The 20,729-nt window shown below is 40.0% G+C and overlaps 2 protein-coding genes across 6 annotated transcripts in view; one reads left to right on the top strand and one right to left on the bottom strand.

Moving 5' to 3' along the window:
• Positions 1 to 8,677, top strand: part of KDSR (3-ketodihydrosphingosine reductase) — a 28,489-nt gene extending 19,812 nt beyond the window's left edge. Inside the window, exon 10 of the mRNA XM_061565666.1 lies at positions 1,637 to 8,677. Coding sequence (XP_061421650.1) covers positions 1,637 to 1,753 — 117 coding nt within the window. The 3' untranslated portion in view covers positions 1,754 to 8,677. The remainder of the gene's footprint in view (positions 1 to 1,636) is intronic.
• A 663-nt stretch (positions 8,678 to 9,340) lies between these two features.
• Positions 9,341 to 20,703, bottom strand: LOC133350862 (uncharacterized). 5 transcript variants are annotated; one of them, XM_061565665.1, is made up of 9 exons: positions 20,478 to 20,550; positions 19,219 to 19,279; positions 17,545 to 17,611; positions 17,123 to 17,188; positions 16,734 to 16,867; positions 15,791 to 15,951; positions 14,527 to 14,674; positions 13,864 to 14,198; positions 9,341 to 12,394 (listed from the first exon to the last, which is right to left on the bottom strand). In XM_061565665.1, the coding sequence occupies exons 5-9, from the start codon at positions 16,861 to 16,863 to the stop codon at positions 12,284 to 12,286; spliced, it is 885 nt and encodes a 294-aa protein (XP_061421649.1). In that variant the 5' UTR covers positions 16,864 to 16,867; positions 17,123 to 17,188; positions 17,545 to 17,611; positions 19,219 to 19,279; positions 20,478 to 20,550; the 3' UTR covers positions 9,341 to 12,283. The 5 variants fall into 5 exon arrangements, with proteins under 5 accessions (XP_061421649.1, XP_061421646.1, XP_061421645.1 ...); XM_061565662.1 differs by lacking the exon at positions 17,545 to 17,611 and having other exon boundaries at positions 19,219 to 19,276; positions 20,478 to 20,703; XM_061565661.1 differs by lacking the exon at positions 17,545 to 17,611 and having other exon boundaries at positions 20,478 to 20,701.
• Between the last annotated feature and the right edge of the window lie 26 nt (positions 20,704 to 20,729).

Consider the following 20,729-nt stretch of genomic DNA (forward strand, 5'->3'; position numbering starts at 1 on the left):
GAAGATGGGGGTGGGGGAATAGACGTTGGAACAGTACAATTCAATATATTTTTCTACACTGCTATTGGTACAAATATAACTGTATGTCAAGATGGTATACACACAGGAGAACTTGCGTATTATAAAAAGTAATAAGAATTGTATTATGAAGGTTGAGGTTTAGGGACAGGATGTTATGGGAGAATAGAAAAAAAACACCTCTACACTCAGCCTAAATATGCCTTTGCTTTTTGTGTGTGGCTGTTGTTGAAGCTACACACAAAGGCAAAAAGGCAATGAGGGTGAGCCCGGCATTGCACAGTGTCAGCAATCACATTGGCGTAGGACTGTGACCTTGCTCTGATATGACCTTTTGAAATGTTGACATGAAAAGCAATTTCTGACGTGGCTTTTTTTGTTCTGTTTTGAGGATGCGAGCTGATTCAGCCTTCCCACGATGTTTTCTGCGATTAGTCCATTGGTTCACAGGGAATTGCATTGACATGAGTGGCAGATTAATTGATTTAACACAGGACGCAAATTACTTCTTGCGTTTCCTTTACATTTGGCGGACAAGCTAGGACTACAATATATTATGTGTACAATTGTTTAAAACATTGGTGGTTTTGTACAGCTAGCTGCTTTGGATATTTAAAAAAAACATTGAAATAATGTATTTCTTTATTAGCATAGGCTTTTTAAAACCCATTAATATTTAATCTGGTTTCTGAAATACTGTGTAACACAACATTACATTAACTCATGGGTCTCTGTTTATTATCGGTTGCGCTGGATCCTATTAAATAAGAGTATCGACGTTGCCGTATTAGTGTAGGCGAACAATTCAGAGGGAGTGTAGTTTTAACAATTAGTTAATATTTATTCTGGTTGGAGCATGATGGCATTTGTGTAAGGATATACAGAGAAATGTGGATTTAATAAAAGAGTCGTCCAAACTCTAATTGACTATTTTTGTTCTAATCGGCTGCCTTGAGTGCTGCAGCCTTATTCCATTGGCTGAACAGGCAAGCTAGAATTGTAGAAAACCCATCGCTGATTGCCTGCACTCGGCTTAATGATCGTAATCCTTACGCCATGGAACAATTGACATATTTATATAGATGCCCAGTGGCCATCGACCTAGAGTAAATTAAATTCCAATTTTTTTTATTGTTGTTTTTTTTGATGCTGCATATAGACATTTAATGGTGGATGCTCTACCGCCCTTGAGAGTTTCACTGTGTGCCTGCCCCCGGTAGCCCTCGGCACATCGCTCCCTCATGCCCTTTTACGGTAAATCATCTGTGGGTTTCGCGGCGTAGGTGGCAATTTGGTGCTCTGTTGATGCGAATGTGAGGTTTTTTTCGTCCCTCACATTAAGCCAGAGGTTGTTGAAGGCTTGATTTATGGAATTAAAAGAAGTGCATGTTTCTGCAGGCACCATTAAAACCGAATAAGCATGCGCATGTGGATTTTACTGCCACTTACGCTCTTTGCACAAATATACACCGTGGGCTCTCACACGCAGAATTGTCATGGGTAGGCCATTGTGCATCGATGTAATTGTCAAATCTCATCACTTGGCTGCCCAGCCACCCAGTGAATATCATGAAGTTATTACAGTGATGGGTAATGATGATTGTGACGTGTCTGGCAGGTGGTGACCATGGGTCTCTTCCGGCTCATCTCCCTCTTCTACCTGTGCAGCTTCGACAGCATAGTTCGTCGCTGCATGATGAAGAAAGAAGGTTGCACTTCTCCAAAAACGGAGTGATTGATGCCTTCACACGGACGTACGGTCCAGACTCCTACCCTAGGGCATTGTGCGGTGCCCGACTCCCAGTCCTAACTGCGTTATCTGCTACTATTTTGATAATTGGTCTCAGGTATGTGTACGAAGAGGAACACTTGCAGAATGCCATCGAGTGGTGCAGGGCACGTGCATTCACGTGAGATCCACGTGTGTGCGTGTTGGCGCAGGACCAATGCAAATGCTGGAGCAATGTATTAACATCTTTACACAAGACAAAAGGTATACTGCCTGGTAATCTGTCCGCGTTAATATCACGGCTTCACAGTCACAACTGATTGTCAATGCTTTAAAGTTTATTCATTTTGGAACATTGCGTCCTTGTAGACCTCGCAAGTAAAAAAGAATAAATGACAAACAACATAGATTAGCATGTTTTGCATTGACGGGATAGGATGTCAGAAAGTTTGTATGTACAATGTGTTTTTTTCCATTACACAAAGGAGAAAAGCTCGGGTTTTGGGGGTAATGAGTCTGCATTATACGTTGTTGTGTACATGCAAGTGGAATTTTGAAATATTGAAAGCAATAAAGCGCCAATTTTTTTTTTGCTATTTTATTATTGTTGCACCAACAAATGCACACAAACTTCTCCAAAAAAAATTTGCATTTTCTCGTCAGGTTTGTGACTGGTATTAAGAATTTTTTTTTTTATTAAGCATACAGAGGGAAAAAATACTTTGTCATTTTGATTTGCACAGCTGCCCTCTTTGTGTTATTACGCAGTAGGGGCAGCACTTTCCCACCCACCTTGCTACAGAGAATAATGTTTATCCTACGACAATCAAATCCATATTTTAATTCTGAGAGCTAGAATTTTGCCAAATGTGATGCAGAATCACATCTAAATGTATTTGAGTTTTTTTGTATGTGTGTGCAGTCATCGTTGACCAGACTGGGAGACTATTAGCTCACTGCGTCTAAGAACTCTGATTCATTAAGGGTCATAGCCCAGATTCCAACCCAGGATCTCCACAGTACTGGACCCTGAGCTATCTGGCCATCTCAGCATGCCAATTCATTCTTGTCTCTAGGCATCAAATAATACAAGCCCCAGCATGAAAAAAAAACTATGATTGTTTGCATAATTGAGTCATTTTAACGGCTATGCACGTATCCCATCGTGGCAATTCTTTATAAATGAGCAGTACTCTGTTCGTATCTGCCGAGTACAGATATGCATCACAGAGCATGTAGTTACAATAACTTTTTTTTGTGCTCTTCAGCGCATTTATGCATAATATTCGATTTAAATTTCCATATCGCTGTTTGCACTGCCAAGTTATAGTTACACAGAGAGTAGCCTTGCCTTAATGAGGTATAGAAGTGCGGGAAAAAAAACACTTAGTTTTTCCCCTGTGACAAACGCATGTTTGTAGCATTCTAATGAAAGGCCCTAGCAAAACTAAATCTAGCATGTCTGTGACACTCTGAGTTGTCCACTTTAACTCTTTGGCCTCCATTTGCCTCTATACACATCTGAATCTGTGTAGTGGCAGAATGTTATTTTGTCAAACTCTATGGAGCACGCAGGGGCAGCAGCAGCAGCACTTTTCCAGTGGTTGCCTCGGTAGACTGGGTTACTCAAAGTGCTGGGTACTCTAATGAGCTTCTGAGAGGCACAGAACATAACGTGCCGGTGCTAGTGGAGTGTTCTGCAAATGTCGGCTAGCTTCAATCTCTTGCAGGCATTAAGACATTTGGCATACTTTTTGTAAAAAACAAGATGAATTTATTCAATTTACGTGCTTCCTCAGCATTCTCCAATCAGGCGTGTAGATTAATCACGTGTCTCGGATGCCTTACTTGAGCCTCCAGATTGCCTTGGCAGATGGGAGAGCATTTATATTGCTGCATACTCAGCGCTGAAAAACGTCTTCACTGAATTGCAATTTTGGAAACGGTAGGAAGACTTTTTCACAGAAAATGTGTTCATGAACAAATTATTCTTTGGTTTATTCGGTAAAGTCACGTATACAGATAAAATAATAAATTAAATATTTTTTCTTTCATCTTAATTATTTTATCTTTATACGTGACTTTACCGAAAGAACCTAAGAATAATTCCTGCAGTCACGAAAGCTCCAAAATTAACATGAACAAATTATTTGTGTTTCATTTGAGACCTCAGACCTGTTGAGAGAAAATAGTGTAATTATTTTTTGTGTGCGCAAATGTTCTTATTACATGTGTATATTGTTCTCGAATGTCATACACAAGTGAATAATGGACAATTTAGAGGCCAACCAACCATGTGAGCTAGCAGGATTTAGAACATGTTTTGTTTTACCATTCACCAGACATACTGTCAGTGTTATTCTTGAAATGACAAATACTTATCATATAACACCACATCTTCTTGGTTCTTTCGGCAAAGTCACGTAGAATGGAAATAATAAAATAATAATAATCCATTCTACGTGACTTTACCGAAAGAACCAAGATGAATCCCTGCAGCCACGAAAGCTTTAAATCGAAACACCACATGTTTATATATATATAAACTATGAAAAAGCAATTGATTGAGTATACTGAATTATCTTTAGCAACCAATAGAAATGAACTATGATAATTGGTTTTTACCCTTCTATCTGGCAACAAAACTGACACATTTTTTACAAGGAGTCATGTTTGCATAGACCACAATACCTGCAGTCATAATGCAAACAAAAAACACAACTCTGATAATTTATGCATTGTCCTTGAAGTTGATTGGTCCACACCCGAGACGGCTTTCCTTAGAGCCGAGTCTCACATGGGTTGGACCAGATGACGCCAAAAGGCGCACAACTCAAAGACAATGCACCATCAGAGTATGAGAGCTCGGGGTAAGCATTGGAACCTCATTTGCCAGTAAAAAATATGATAATTGGTTTTTTACCCTTCTATCTGGCAAATATTTGCAATGGTAGAAATGAACTACATGAAATAATTTAAGAGCTTAACGAAGAAGGGTACATTTCTGGGCTAAAAAGAAATGAGAAAAACAAAGCTCATGTCGAAGCTTTAAACAAGTATAACCCGTAAAAACAAAGTTTTTCACTATAAATCCTTTATATATATGTGTGGCGGCTAGAGTCCTCTCGTCCTCTGGCTTGAGATGGCTGCCACCTATGGGTCAGATGATTGCATTGCACCATTAAGCAATTGGTAATTAAATATTATATTTTTGTCCTAAAAAGTGTAACATTTTGGAAAAAAAATTTCACGAACATTAATTGTCACGCACAACGAGTCTGTGTGGAAAATGTCAGCTCGATTGGATCACGGGAAGTGGGTTAAAAAACGACCGAAAGATTTGCACGGTCGTAAGCAAGCAAGCAAGCAAGCATGCGAACTTAATATAAAGGATTTAAAAAAAGAGAAAAGCATGGCCACCGCAGAGGTTGAGCAATAAGATCAGCTCATGTGCAGGCGCGAGAGGCGTTGCGAGACCGTTCCGGAGTGGCAAGGTCATGGAGAGACCTTCATCCAACCGTGGATAGAACGTGGATGACAGCATTTTAAAAAAAACATAAACTAATCTTCTTGGTTCTTTCGGTAAAGTCACGTAGAAGGGAAATAATAAATAATAAAAATTAAACAATAAAATCATTCTCACGACGTTTCGGCCACAACGCAAGCAGCCGTCCTCAGGTGAAGAACAGATCTGTCGGGAAGACAGCGTTGTGGTCGAAACGTCGTGAAAATAATTTTATTATGTTTTATTTTTATTCTTTTATTATTTCCCTTCTACGTGACTTTACCGATAGAACCAAGAAGATGAATCCCTGCAGTCACGAAAGCTTTAAATCGAAAATTATAAACTAATTTAATTGTATTCTGCAGTGATTTCCTTCACTTCACGATATTCCGTGTTCTACAACTGCAAATTCCATCAAGGATTCGGTTCGCAGTGGATGCATTTGTGTTTACATTGTTTGGGCTTTGATTCGGTTGGTTTGAGCAAATTAAAATATCCTAAAGCAATTTGGCCCACCCATCACAACACTGCATTGTTGAAAATAGCTTGGCACGCTTTGAAGGTGGCTTGTATTTGGCTAGGTCAATTAGGGAAATCGTTATTGCAAACACAAAATGCCATCCTGTTTATCCAATCTCATTTCTGCTCATTAATGCTTCAATTTGAAACGATGCTGACAATTCAAGTTTATAATTGGTTTAATTTATACTGCTCTGCGTGAGCAGTGTCGTCAGCACCATTTCTTAATGTCTCCTGTTAGTGCGGTGATTCTAGACTCAAGTACGTACTCATACTCCACCCATTCAAATGCAACTCATAAACAGTCAACTGCAATATGTATCCATAATATGTTTTTTTTGGGTTGGAGCGCGTAAATATAAATGTGTCGTTAAACCCGCCACCCCCCGACACAGCCAATTAGTAATGTTTGTCACGTAAACAAAACATGGCAATTCGTTACGAGTACAGCACACCGATGTGTTAGAGAGTAAACTCACGCAACATTTACAAGCTTTGTGTTGATTTACTCTCCAACAATTTACCATGTGGATTTGCCCTCCAAATTTGCATTGTAAATTGCCTACGTGTTAAACTGCAGTATGGATATTTGGTGTTAATTTATTTGTTTAAAGTAATCCATTTCAATCGACGTAAATTACAATTTTTGGAAAATTTCACAACGAATATATAGGAAAGATATGGAGGGTAATCCATATATATATAACCCTGCGATTTCGAATGGCTCTTAACAGATAAGTGGATTGAGATTTATGTGGGAGATATGTAAAGGCTTTGAAATAAAATTGTATTTTCTTCATCACCTGCTCCCGAATACTTGAGGGGGAAATATACAAAATGGATCAATGTACAGAGATCATACAGGAAGTCAGTATTTTTTTTTGGCTGTTGACATATGGAAGGGTTCCATTTTGTCCATTTTTTTGTTGTCAATGGGTTTGTTAAACAAAGTTCTGCAAGGTTACTCGTTCCAACAAAGAGCCTTTGAGAATAAATCTGGGGCCAGTTAAATAGAAAAACAACTAAACTGCATAAGTTAAAACGATGCTGACCCGTCATCCAACAGTGCATTGACAAAAGGGCTGTTATTTACTTTATTATTTAATACCAATTATATTCAATGCCAAGATGTTTTCTATTCTGCCAGAACTGGACTCTTGTCAGGACCTGATCCCATGCGTGTTTATTGTCTCAATTAGATTGGAACCTACAAGTGGAGTTCTTATCTTGCCCTTCTTGACTTAACAATCCAAATAAATTCACATAATTTGAGTGTAATATAGTAGTGATTCTAGATTTAAGTGGTGGAGAAACAAAAGTAGTGTTGCCGTTTAATTACGTCTGTACGTTTTATATAAATAGTTTGACAGCATAACTGGGATAGGCCAGCAGACCAATTTAATCGGACCAGCATTGTTAATACTAATACAGTATTGTGGACACTAACAGCTTTTTACGTATTTCAACACAGGAAAACTCTACCTGAGTATTACTGTATGGAAATATATTTCCTTTCATTTAGCAATCTGCTGGGGGTTTTTTTTGTCTGAATTGTAATATTTGTGATGTGTTTGTTTTTTGATGAACGTGTTCCGCGAAGTGTTGGCCAGGCAACATAAATGTGGGCCACTTAAATGGCAGTCTTGCCCAAACTGCTAAATTGTGTCTGGATAAAGATAAGTACATGAAGACGGATGCTTGTGTGGCGATCGAAACGTCGTGATCTATTATTTTTCTACCTACGCGACTTTACCGAAAGAACTAAAGAGTATGTACATACCTGTCAACCCCGTATTCTTGTACAGGGAAATTGAGTTTTCAGGTCCATACGGCGCACAGCCGTTTCAATACGGACAAAACAATATTCTGTCAATTAGTTTGTTTCCCACTTGTGATGGGATTTTGTAGGATTAACGTTGAGATGTATAAGAGCACGGGGTGGCCAATAAAGTCTGAATTGGTCTGTAATAAGTTAGGCACTGTTAAAGGGTTTACAGGTATGTAAGCGCTAGATGAATTATGTATGGACGAGCAGATTATATTGTTTACAAAATATACGCTACATTGTAAAACAAAATAAATAATACTGTACAGTAGTTATAAATGTTCCAAAGATTATCCAGAGCCACTTTTACTTTCCTATTAGCAATTTAGAGACGTCAAGTCCAACAAATAAAAAATTACAAAGGTTTTATAGCAGCTCGTACATATAAGCCATATTGTATTTTATATTCAGTTTAGTCATAAATAAGTATAACCAGTAAAAACAAAGCTTTTCACTATAAATCCTTTATATGCGTGGCAGCTAGAGTCCTCTCGTCCTCTGGCTTGAGATGGCTGCCACCTATGGGTCAGATGATTGCATTGCACCATTAAGCAATTGGTAATTAAATATATTTTTGTCCTAAAAAGTGTAAAATGTTGGGAAAAAAATTTCACGAACATGAATTGTCACGCACAACGAGTCGGTGTGGAAAATATCAGCTCGATTGGATCACGGGAAGTGGGTTAAAAAACGACCGAAAGATTTGCACGGTCCTAAGCAAGCGAACTTAATATAAAGGATTTAAAAATATATGGCTTTATACGTGCAGGGAAAACCAGGAAGAGAATATAATAAAAGTACACTTGTTTTACACGAGAACAAATCGAATACAATATTAATTTATAAATACAAAAATCTGAGCATTCGTGTTTTCAGATATCAATAACCTAATAGTGTAACATGGCACCAACCTGCATCCAGCAGGTGTGCAGGTTTACCAACAGGTGAAAGTTGACCGCACTTCTACACGTGGCTTTGGTTTTATCTTCACTTGCACTGCAATTTATAATGCAATTTGTGTGCACCCACTGAATAGTATGAGCGCAAACAGCTATTAAACATCTGCAAACCATGATGTCTGGACGGTTGCACAATGTAATTGTGATCACTGTGTGCCTGTTTTCGTGACCTGGAATACCAATCTCACTTAATAGGCGACTAGTTTAGCTGACTGTATTGCATTTATCTCAACATATGCACTACCCTAGCACTCAGAATTACGTCAGACTGAGTTTTAAATGTTTTAACTTGCTTACGCTTTGTGCAGAACCGTGGCACGCATTAGCTAGATACGAGCATCTCAAACATTAGCCGAGTTTAAACGTGACCCGAGACTTGTTAAAAACAAATGTAGAACATGGTATTTTCATCTTATCCTAGTTGGGCCATCACTGGTGTAATCCATTTGAAGCGCATATTAAAATTCATTGAGGTATTGGCCAGTCATTAAGTCCACAGGATATTGTCAGCAGTGTAATTTATGTAAGTTAACATTTTTATTTTACCGTGACAAATATTGCAATGCATTGACAATAATAAAAAGTATGCGCGTCTTACACGTTTAGGCTATTCTTTTCACATACAAATGCATCCCAGGCTTTGGCTTCCGTTTTCACTTTGCATTTCAAGTTTGCGACATCTGCAATTGCATTGAACTTTGTTTAAAAAAATCAATAAAACTAATAAAATAAGGTTAAACGCGTTCATGTCCTTCATACAGTATATAAACACGATGACAAAGAAATGTAAAATTAGGTTTATTTTTGTTTACAACCATGCCCATGGAAAAATGCAGCTTAAAAAAATGTACAAGTAGCTTAATAGGCAGACTGCAGAATAGCACAAAAGTTACATGGTTTCAAATCCTTTCAATCAAAATATAACGTCAATCTGAACATTTAAACGTTGACCTATGTTACGTCCCATTTGACAACTACAAGAGTTGATTTTAAATTTCATTGCAGAATACAAACGCACAGATGGTACAAATCTAAACTTAACTACTCATTACATATCATTAAATGCTTAATTCTTAAGGTTACCGAGCTGGTTATTGAAATACAATGAATAAAACATGCTGAAGGATAATTGCTTTAAATAACCGAACAGCAGATTAACTGATCTGCTAAAAAATGTTAACTTAATTTTCGTACATGTAATTCCGCTTGCTGTAATGTTAAGGAAACTGAGCTACAATATAGTACAAATGTACAAGTACTGGCTGGGGGGTGGAGCGTTACCCGGACCCAATGGATAAGGTTGTTCATGCGTGAATATGTAAGCGATGAGATCTGTGTCACAGTATGCAGAAAGATTGTATCAAATGCAATTCGAAAACTGAAGCGAAGTGTATTATCACGACCTACAACATTTCTCCTATACACTCCATCCTCTTCTGAACAAATTAGGTCTTCAATCAATGCGGTGGCATTAGATCTTGATGTAACCCTTGACAATGTCACAACTTTCCACAAGCAAAAATTGGCTTCGGCAAAGAAAGTCCCAAATGATGAACGGACCGTCCTTGAGCTTTGATTGTTTGCAAATACAACTTGAACAGGGAACGGTCTTCGCAGTTGGAACGGAAGACTGGATTCGTTGCTGATCACTGTAATGCGAGGAATGAAAACTCTTCCCATGAAGAGAGACGGTCAATCATCGCGTCAATGCAAAGTCTTGTCAATTGGTAGATTCAGTCTTATTTTCTCTCCACCTGAAGACCGCTTTGTGTTGCGATCGAAACGTCGTGGGTTTTTTTGCTTTTAATTTTTGGTTTCCATCTACGTGACTTTACCGAAAGAACCAAGAACATGAGATGCAGTCTCGTTCCACTGCAGAGACCTTGGTTCTCCAGTCATTTTGAATCGACGATTGCTGCTACAACTTTCAAACATAGCTTGTGATGGGGCAGTGTCAACGTAAACTCTGGAAGGTAAAGCGACTGCTTAACATTGTGTCCTGCACGATCATGTTTTTATACTTACAACTTTCTTACCCACCCCTACTGGACATCTGTAAAAAAAAGAGCTTAATAGCTCACCGGATTCTGCAATTTTAAATATTCTTACGTACGTCAGTCCAATGATGGCAAATTAACGTGATAAGAAATCGCGTTATTGCCATCGGCTTTGATCCACATTGCTCACCGTAGCTTTTTGGCTATTCAGAAGGTATCACTGAATTATCTGGGGGGAGGGGACAATACCAAATGTTTCGCATGGATTTACTTTTAAAAAAACCAAGATAAAGCATTATAAAATCACTACAACTATTATTGTACAATGATTAACACATTACAATTTAAATAGGTTTAAGTTTTTTGTAAAATTGTGAATTAATGGGATAAAATCCCCCCCTGTGGTTGATAACACTAACAATATTTTTGGTTCCTGGGTTATTTCCTAATTGCTTATGCCTCAAAGCACAGAAAATGTTGCTTTTATGACCAGGACAGTGATATTTTGAAATGTACCCATTTTCCTGAACATTCCAGATAGATTTAGTGCCGAGTAAACTTCGAGTAACTTCTAGAACATTTTAGAACTTTCCAGTAATATAAATAGTATACAGGGGCGTTAAGCCCACCAGTTCAGTTTAGTTCCAGCTGCCTAAGTGGATATATATGAACCTTATGGCGGTACCTCGGGGTACCATAGTACCCCGGCTCTCGCATAATGTCCACTTTTAGTCACTTTTAGTCTGCTGATGGTCGGCGATGCGGCAATCGACTCATCTCGACGAGCTGTACACGATGCCCCACAAAGTGCGTACCGCGAGCGTTCAGGGTTTCAGCGCAATCGTCCTCGCTGCGTTTCAACATCGCGGAGTGGCACCGATTTCAAATTGATTGGTACCCCAGTCGCGAAGTTAAGTACACCCCTGGAAAAAGGTGTCCCAGAAATAAAATATTTAATTGCCTCGGCCAGTTTGTATTATTTGGTACCCTGGGGTACTGCCATAAGGATCATATCTGCATTTTTCTGAGATGGCATCAAGAGGCTGCAAGCATCTGGCAGACGCATTTTGCTATGTCTGCGGCCAATTTATCAAGACGAGAGCAAAAAAGTACTCTGTGGAAGCATCTGCTAAGATGTGTGAAGCCTACAAGACACATTTTGGCATGCCTGTCGAGGATCAAGACAAACCCTGGGCACCTCATTTCACCTGCTAGCAATGCAAAAAAAAACAAAGTAAGATGGACAATTGTTGCTCGGAATTTTATGTTATAAACTCCATTTGGGGGCTGATTCGTAAAAGTGATTTACAGTATAATCGTAAATCACGAAAAACTACTCCTAATACTTTCGTAGTCATTTTTGTATTACTTTAGTATAAATACATGTTAATTTTGAGTCGTTTAGTTTTTTTCTGACTATGTGAACTAAAAGACACATTCGCCCGTTTTCTTATTGAAAATAGGTCAATTTAAAAATATCACTGTCCTGGTCACAAAAGCAAAGTTTGTGGGGAATAACAGCCATTTTATATACTTTTGAGGCATAAGCAATTACGAACTAACACTACCCAGGAACAAAAATTGTGTTACATTGTGTAATGGTTTCCTTTCTCCGTGTCCCGGAAAGAAACGGCGTTACATTTTGGAGGCAAGTACCGCATGAGACTCGCACACACACACGCGCGCGAAACTACTAACTTTCTTATATATACAGTGACATGCAAACAATGTTCATTTGTTGAAACGAGTAGAGAATTTTGGAGAGACTGGGCTGGTAAGGGGTTTGTCACTGCCCATCACCTCCACTTTCTTGTACCGTCGTACCGGGTTGGCCTTGTGTACCTGCAGCACAGTGCGAACAACAATAATATAGCAACAAGTCTCAGCATTGACCAGGCCGTGGCATGCAATGGAATTGAAATTCTGTAAAATTAACATCCAGTCAAGGTGAGCATGTGTCCCAAGTGCAGAACGAGTAGTTTGTTATGCATCCTGTTTTCGAAATTGAAGAAAAGTAATTGTATTAATGTGTAATGAGCTTTAATGAAGCTCATCGAATCGCCAAGGAATTTATTTCTAAAACTCAAATGACAGTCGGCAGCATATGTTCTGGAAAATGTAAGCATACAATAGCTCTACAGATGCCCCATGTACCACCATGGAAATTCTACAATGCCAACTCCATGAGATGGAGTGAAGCAATTTCCCAAGCAATACCATCTGTGATAGTTGACATTTTGCAGCGTTTATTTTCCAGCCTTGGCAACATGCACTCTTTTATGGTTATAATGAATCCTCACCAAAGCATCTCTTGAATTTCTGGAAGTAGTTTTTTGTAATGCCGAGCTTGACAGCTGGCCCAACTACTGATTAGGCCAGCTACTACAGAGCAACGTGTATATATAGTATTGCTTTTCATAAAAGGCAAGTGCTGAATGATCGGAATGTTACGATCCTGAAAATATATATTTATTTTTATACACACAAGTTAATAGAATTGCACGTAAGAATGCATGTCTTATAGGTGTATACCACCATAGTCCAAAGATTCATATGATAGATTTGACATTACCACAATGCCTAAGAAAACACTTAGAATTGAATTTATTACAAATAATGACACTCCATATACTGGAAGGGGAAGATCATTCCATAGGTTATTAACTATAATGAGCTAAGAATGTCTGTGTGTCCCGCGCGTGACGTCACTCCACGTCGACCAGCCCCCCTCATTAATAATCACGAACAGGTGACGTCCTCCAAATGGACCCCCCCGCCATTAATAATAATTAGCGGGTGACATCACTCCACATGGGGGGGGGAGCGAGGGGCCTCCTCAACTTATAACCCTCACTACAAAAGCAGAACCCTCAAGTCACGCGATCTCCGTAACGCTATTGAGATATGGAAGTAAAAAGGACGTCACGATGAGCAAGGGATTATCACCTTTAAATGAAATAGGTCTGTCACCGCGCCCTTACAAATTGCACACGAATGGATGCAATGAATATCACGTCGCGGTCTGCTTTTTGCTTGCAAGTTTCAGATTTACTGCAATACACCCATCCTTGTACAGGCAAAAGGCGAGTAAGAAAAGAATAAGTTAACTTTATATACTGCATGTTCCCAAAAATTTCATTCTTCAATGATACTCTAAGGCAAATATTACAAAATGCATTAACACCATTGTCCATCAGAGCAACACAAGTTGACAACACCAAAACATGTGTACTCGGCCTATACAATTGTGAAAACATCCAAATAATACTTCAAACTGCTGGCGTCAATCAAAAAACAGGACAACATCACACCTTTGACTGCAGCTTGTCTGCTGGTGCAATCTTAGCCGCGCTCTTGCCCGTAGGCCCTGCTCGACTCTTTGTCTCCCAGTTCAAGCAGTGCAGACCAAGGGGACGAGGCGGAGGTCTAGAGCCACCCGGCTGCCCGGCTTTCGTCACCGGTATCACAGGGTGCAGAGTTGAAGGGGCTGGCCTGGCGTTCTCCTCTCCCCGAGACATGGTGCTTCTGCTGTTTGTGGTTTTCCGCACACAAGCTCGTTTGGCCAGAGGTTGAACCGACTGTACTTTTCGCGGTGCATTTCGTTGACTGGTGGCGTCAGTTTTCAGTTTCTTCACGTTTGGCTCACCTATGGGTAAAATGCAACAGCCAAACATTCCACACTTAAGATTCCAGCAAACTTTTGGAGCTCTTTTGACGATGTAATTGTTATTGTTTATAATAGTAGCATTGAACTAGGTCCTGTCACTATTTGCTCTCGCATCTATACTCCCCACCGTCACAAACCCACACCGACCAGCATTGTAAAGTCCAGTCAAATAACTCCCCATTACAGGCTTCATGCAGCATTATATTGACAACTAGAGTAATTCTCCCCAGTATTTAGACAATATTGCACTGCACAGGTAAATATTCTGTAGCTCATTACATAGCAGCCGTGTCGTGCAGTCACCCACTTGTCTGTGGTGCTGTCATCCTTGACTTCAACCGTGTAGACATGCAGGAGTTGGTGGCGACACCTGCATCATCCCCTTCACGTTTTCTCTTCAACACAGGCAAGCCTCCAGCCAGCCGATTGGACATCACTTGCTGCAAACTCTTGGCCTGCAACAACAAAGCCATAAAATAAAACGTTTGTTCACTTCATCAGAGATGGACCCTAAAGTCACTATTTTTGGCCCATTTCATAGTTCGCAAGTCTCAAGGATGATCATTGATTCACAATAATCCCTATACCCACACATCCCTTTTTCCCTTGTCTACAGCATAATTAAATGTTTCTGTGCCTCCATTTCTTAATTTCTTGGGTTTCCCAAGGTATTTCAGTGTGGGTCTGATTCGAACCCTTTCGGGCAGTGATGTTTTACTTTTAATGCAGCCTTGCACCCCTTTGGTTCTCAATCGTGAAAAAAATGTATGCTAATACATAGGTTTGATGAAAAAAGTAGTTGTACTTACATGCCCATGCTTAATTTGTGTTTTGATGATTTACCTTAAAAAAAAAATCTGCAATGTGTCACACTCCCATAAAGGGCATCTCACACCCCCACCCCCAAGAGGTGTGTGCACCCCAGGCTAAGAACCACTGCTTTAGGGTTTACATGAAGGAGAAATATGATGATAGGTTTTCCCCTTTTTTCTGGCAACAGGTGTTGATGTTAAAACACCAAACTGAAACCTTTTACAAGGAATCATGTCTGCATTAACCACAATACTTGTGGTCAGAATGCAAACGAAAAACTCTGATAATATATGCATTGCCTTTGAAGGAGAAAGATGAACACTTTTTTGGTTTAGATATTTCTCAGTTGTAACAAGTTCAAATAACGTTCCACTCATGCGGAGTGCACACACACACACCTGTATTTGCATGCAGCGCGGTTAGAGTGAGCGCACAACTGTCCCCAAAACTGGGGGAATGTTACCGTGAGTCTCCAGGATAATCCGCGAGGCTTGTATGCAATCTTAATTTTGGAGCTTTCGTGACTGCAGGAATTATTCTGTCTATAGTTTTCTAGTTAGATTTTTGTTGCTATTTCTTTTATGCCTGATGATGATTGCTTGTGTTGCAATCGAAACGTCGTAATATGCTATTATTTAATTTATTATTTTATCTTTAGACGTGACTTAACCGAAAGAACCAAAGAATAACTTGTATGCAATGTGTCTTGGCATTCAGAGGGTATCGTAACGCTGCTCATACCAAAGGTTCACACTTACCGCAGCAATGCTGTTTTTTGAACGTCGGTGGGTTTTGTCTGTGCTCTGTGTGGCTCCCAGCGATGGATGCTGCATGGCGTGCCGCTTAATTCTTCCGTCCGTGTGGAAATTGAAACCCACTGGGAGAGTGGGCATGCACGTGGACTTGAGAGGCATGTGCACTTAGCAAAAAAAAAAAGAGATTGAATAGTTTTAGTATCAAATGTGTGCTGGTAATTGAAAACATGTTTTGTTTTTAAAATGTAACACTGACATTTTTCAACTGTCCCCTAATGGGAAAACAATTTCATTATTAAAATACATTTGCACATGCATACAACCACCAACCTTTGCCAGTTACGTAACAAATTGTTCACGCACACAAAAACTTGCCTTTTTAGCATGACAGTACATTATCAACAGACATTAAGGCCGGTATAATTTTGCTGGCCCAGTAACCCATAGCTTGTAGCGATTCTTCTACACCTCTTCCGTACATACATGTTGAACTTTTTTTGCACCGTACATAGCCAACCACGCGAATCGGACTATTAAAATGGCCAGTGTTTGGAACTACTGATACCAACTCAAAATATATCGGGTTTCGATGAAATGAAATAGCTCGGCGTATTTGAATATTGATATTTTAAGGAGTTTCGTAACTTGTTTTCCAATTTGAATGGCAAATCGACTCATTGTGAATTGCATGTTTTTACCATGTTCACGATTATTACTGTAATTCGATTTATTTCATTACACCGCTCGTTTTTTGCCTAACACTTTCAGAATCCTTGTGCATGTCACAAAATATAAGGGGTGTATTAAACGTATATCACTTTTCAAAGCAGGATAAATTATTTGGAAGGCATATACATTATTTATCATAGTAATCAATTCTCAAACAAATGGCCCTTAAGAACAAAGTAGTGTATTAACAAAGTATATGTTTAATTTAAAATTCAACCTGAGCTATGCTGCACCATCCGTAGTGATTTCTTGGCCATCTCTCGGTGCCTTTTAAGCTCCAGTTGCAGCTGCTTAATCTTCTCCAGCTCCATCTCCTCCGTGGTCTTTGCCTTGTTGGTCACGTCCATGCGTCTATTAAAAAAATATCAAGGGCATTGGAGAAACACAACCTTAAATTATTATTTTACCCATACTTATGTACCATGGCATATATCTGAGCCCACCACATGCAAATTATGCCTTGCCAAGCAAAACATTTAAGCCATGCAAGCAATTCTAAGCAAGCGTTTCTCCACTGCAGGTGACAACGCTAAAAGCATGTCTTGGTGGGGTCTCAGTTTTATGTGTGGGCCACAGCTGAATACACTACCACAGGTACACACTTACTTGGCAGGCACATGGTAAAAGGGGCGTTTCTGACCAATGGCTTTGAACTTGGATGGAAGGGCAATGCTGGGAAGGAAATACCAAAAAAACACTCCACCAAACTGTAGATATTTGCTCCATGGCTGCACTCTCCATCTGTACAATCAAATTCTCCTGTGCGTCATTCCTTGCGTTTAGAAGTGCCTCAACTCTATAAGATCAGGGTTTAGTTCTAGATTTGAAGCTTTCGTGACTGCAAGGATTCATATTCTTAGGTTTTTTTGGTAAAGTCACGTAGGTAAGACGGAGGCTTGTGTTGCCTCCGAAACGTCGTGATTTTTATTTTATTTTTAATAATTTTAATGTTTTACCTACGTGACTTTACCGAAAAAAACCTATAGTAGAGTCCCAAACCTCTATATTCCAATATAGTTAACATTTACCTGCTGGCCCGCCCATGCTGCACATCTGTGAAAAAGCACTGCGTGGCGCATTGGGGATACCTCCAGTCTAGATAAACAATCAGAGAAAAGATTAACATCTACCATTCAACAGTAGTATACATTGTATAAATTGTTGAGAGGCCACCATCCTTGGTACTCATACAATTTAACAAACTATGGTTACTCTGCAGCTACCAAGATTGTTCATGAGGAATACATTTTTTGTATTACTATCTTATCGTGTAATCTGCAGTCTTCCCACTCTTATATATCTCTGGCTTCTCTTTGCGTAATGAAAAAGGATAATTTTACAAAACGTCACCTGTTATGTTTCATAATGCATTTTTTTGGGGTTAGCACCACCCGCCGCAGCCAATATGCCTACTATAAGCACCCAGGATTGTCTTTTCTTAACGCTCGTGACGTCACTCCACATTGACCATTCCCCCTAATTAATTTTCAGTAGCAAGTGACGTCATCCAAATGGACCCCCCCCCCCCACTAATAATAATGTGCAAGTGACATCACTCCACATCGACCAGCTCCCCTCATTAATAATCATGAACAGGTTATGTCCTCCATATGGACCCCCCTCATTAATAATCATGAGCAGGTGACGTCACTCCACATCGAACAGCCCCCCCTTCATTAATAATCATCATAAGGCGACATCCTCCCAATGAACACCCCCCCCCCATTCATAATAATTAGCGGCTGACGTCACTCCACATGGGGGGCAAGGCGCCTCCTCTCCCCTCCTCAGCGTCAACTTACAACCCTCACTACAAAGGCAGAACCCTCACGTGACGTGATCTCTGTAACGCTGTTGAGACATCAAAGTAAAAAGGACGTCATGATGAACAAGGGATTATAACCTTAAAATGAAATAGGTCTGCGTCACCGCGCCCTTATAAATTGCACACAGATTGATGCAATGAATATGACGTCGCGGTCTGCTTTTCGCTTGCAAGTTTCAGATTTACAGCAATACACCCGTCCTTGGATGGGCAAAAGGCTAGTTAGTAAGATTTGTCACGTAAACAGAACATGCCAATTCGTTCCTAATACAGCACATCGGTGTGTTGCAAAGCAAAGCCACAACGTTTACAATCGGAGTACGACGTTTCGCCAGTAATTACAACTAGCTTCATCAGGCGACAGCCAGATTTTTTTTATGTGACAACCCTTACTAATTCGCTGTCGGGTGGTGGCGGGTTTAACGACACATTTATATATTTACTCGATATAACCCCAGAAAACCTGTATTATGGATATTTGTCGTGAAAGCCTACCACGCGTTAAACTACGTGAGTGTTTCGATTTAAAGCTTTCGTGACTGCAGGGATTCATCTTCTTGGTTCTTTCGCCTCGACAGACCTGGTTTCACCTGAGGACGGCTGCTTGCGTTGTGGCCGAAACGTCGTGAGAATTATTTTTTTATTATGTTTTCTTTTTATTACTTCCCTTCTACGTGACTTTACCGAAAGAACCAAGAAGATACGTGAGTGTTATTGACGCATGGCGTCGTTTTTTGTGCTTGTGTGCGCACCACTGCCAACGCATTAGCATCAAGTAATGTTTGACTTAACAAAGCACTCGAACGCCCTCTAGTGGACGATGGAAACATCGCAGAGAACAACTCTAGCGCACACCGCCGTGCTAAGCCGTACGTACCCACGTGGCGAGCAGGTCTTCGACTTCATCGCTGTGTCCGTGGCCACGTCGTTAGTGTCTACTGTGGGAGCATATGTAACGACACAAAAGGCACATACAATACAAAACCCAAAGCAAACTCCAAAGTCTTATCGCATGCAAGTTCGAGCCGTAAGCCGCACATGTGTGCAGAAACAAATGATTTCACCCACACCACCACGGATGCGCTTCTGCGGTCGTCTGGAACGTTCTTCCGACATTAGGAAGCCATTGGATTCCTTGCGAATCTTAAATCATCTGTATTGAAAACTAATTTAGTTAGAATTGTTTTTTGTGTTTAGTTTGTTGTCCTTTCTCCGCACCTCCGATGAACACGGTTGGCTACGTACGATGCGAAAGTTCACCATAAATAGATTTACAGATGCATTTGGCACAATGCACTGCTGGATGAGGGCATCTTCACACCGTATATGTTGCGGTGGTTATTGACCATACTTCACCACGCTGGTGAATGCGAGTTGAAAACAAAGTACGGCAAGACATTGCGTTGTGTTGCACTGCCCTCTGCTGGCCTCACTATACCGTGGAGCTGTAAACAATACACAGCACCAAAACAAACCACCGTGTTTCCATACATTCTAAGCAAAGTGTTGATTCTCTGTAAAATCCGCAGTAAACAAGACGCCGAAAATCACTAACGTATTCACTTTTGATTAGCGCGACGAGAACATCAAACGCAACACGGAAATGTGCAAAATATGTCTCAAATATAATAAATTAATGATTTACCCCTAACGACACATTTATATTCATGCGATCCAACTCAAACAACACATTATGGAGATTACAATCACCGCACTAACAGAAGACATTAAAGAAATGGTGTCGACTGTATAAAATACACCAATTATCAACTCGAAATGTCAGCATCGTTTCAAACTGAAGCATTAACTAGCAGAAATTAGATTGCATACACAGGATGGCATTCTGTGTTTGCAATAATGCTACCCAACTCAAAGCCACCTTCAAGCGATGTTCAACAATGCCGCGTGGTCGTAATTGGTGGGCCCAAAACTCCTTACGGATATTTGAATTTTCTCAAACTAACCGAATAAAACCCCAAACAACTTAAACAAATACATCCACCGCGAACCGAATCCTTGATGTAATTTTCGATTATATAACACGAAGGAAATTTTATAAAACCCTATATCATGGATGATATTTGGTCGTGAAGCCTTCTACTTAGTGACGCGTTAAAGTGACTTAACGAAACTCACCGTCCGCGCCGACACCACTTGCCTCCTCCACACCTCGCGACGCGCTCGTAATCATTTACGCCGATTAATTAAGACGCTCCCGACAAATTAACCGGTGTTATAACTCGCTTCGGCCGCCTCCGCTGCTCTTGTTAACACAAACAAACAACTTCCTACGACGATGACGACGACGACGACGACGCCACCAAAAAATTTAAAATTTTACTCGCCCCAAACCGACTTCCGGTACACAACGGAAATTTTTTAAAATCG

This window comes from Lethenteron reissneri, chromosome 35, assembly GCF_015708825.2.
Source record: "Lethenteron reissneri isolate LAM-NWPU_2019-01 chromosome 35, ASM1570882v1, whole genome shotgun sequence".
NCBI classification, from domain to species: domain Eukaryota; kingdom Metazoa; phylum Chordata; class Hyperoartia; order Petromyzontiformes; family Petromyzontidae; genus Lethenteron; species Lethenteron reissneri.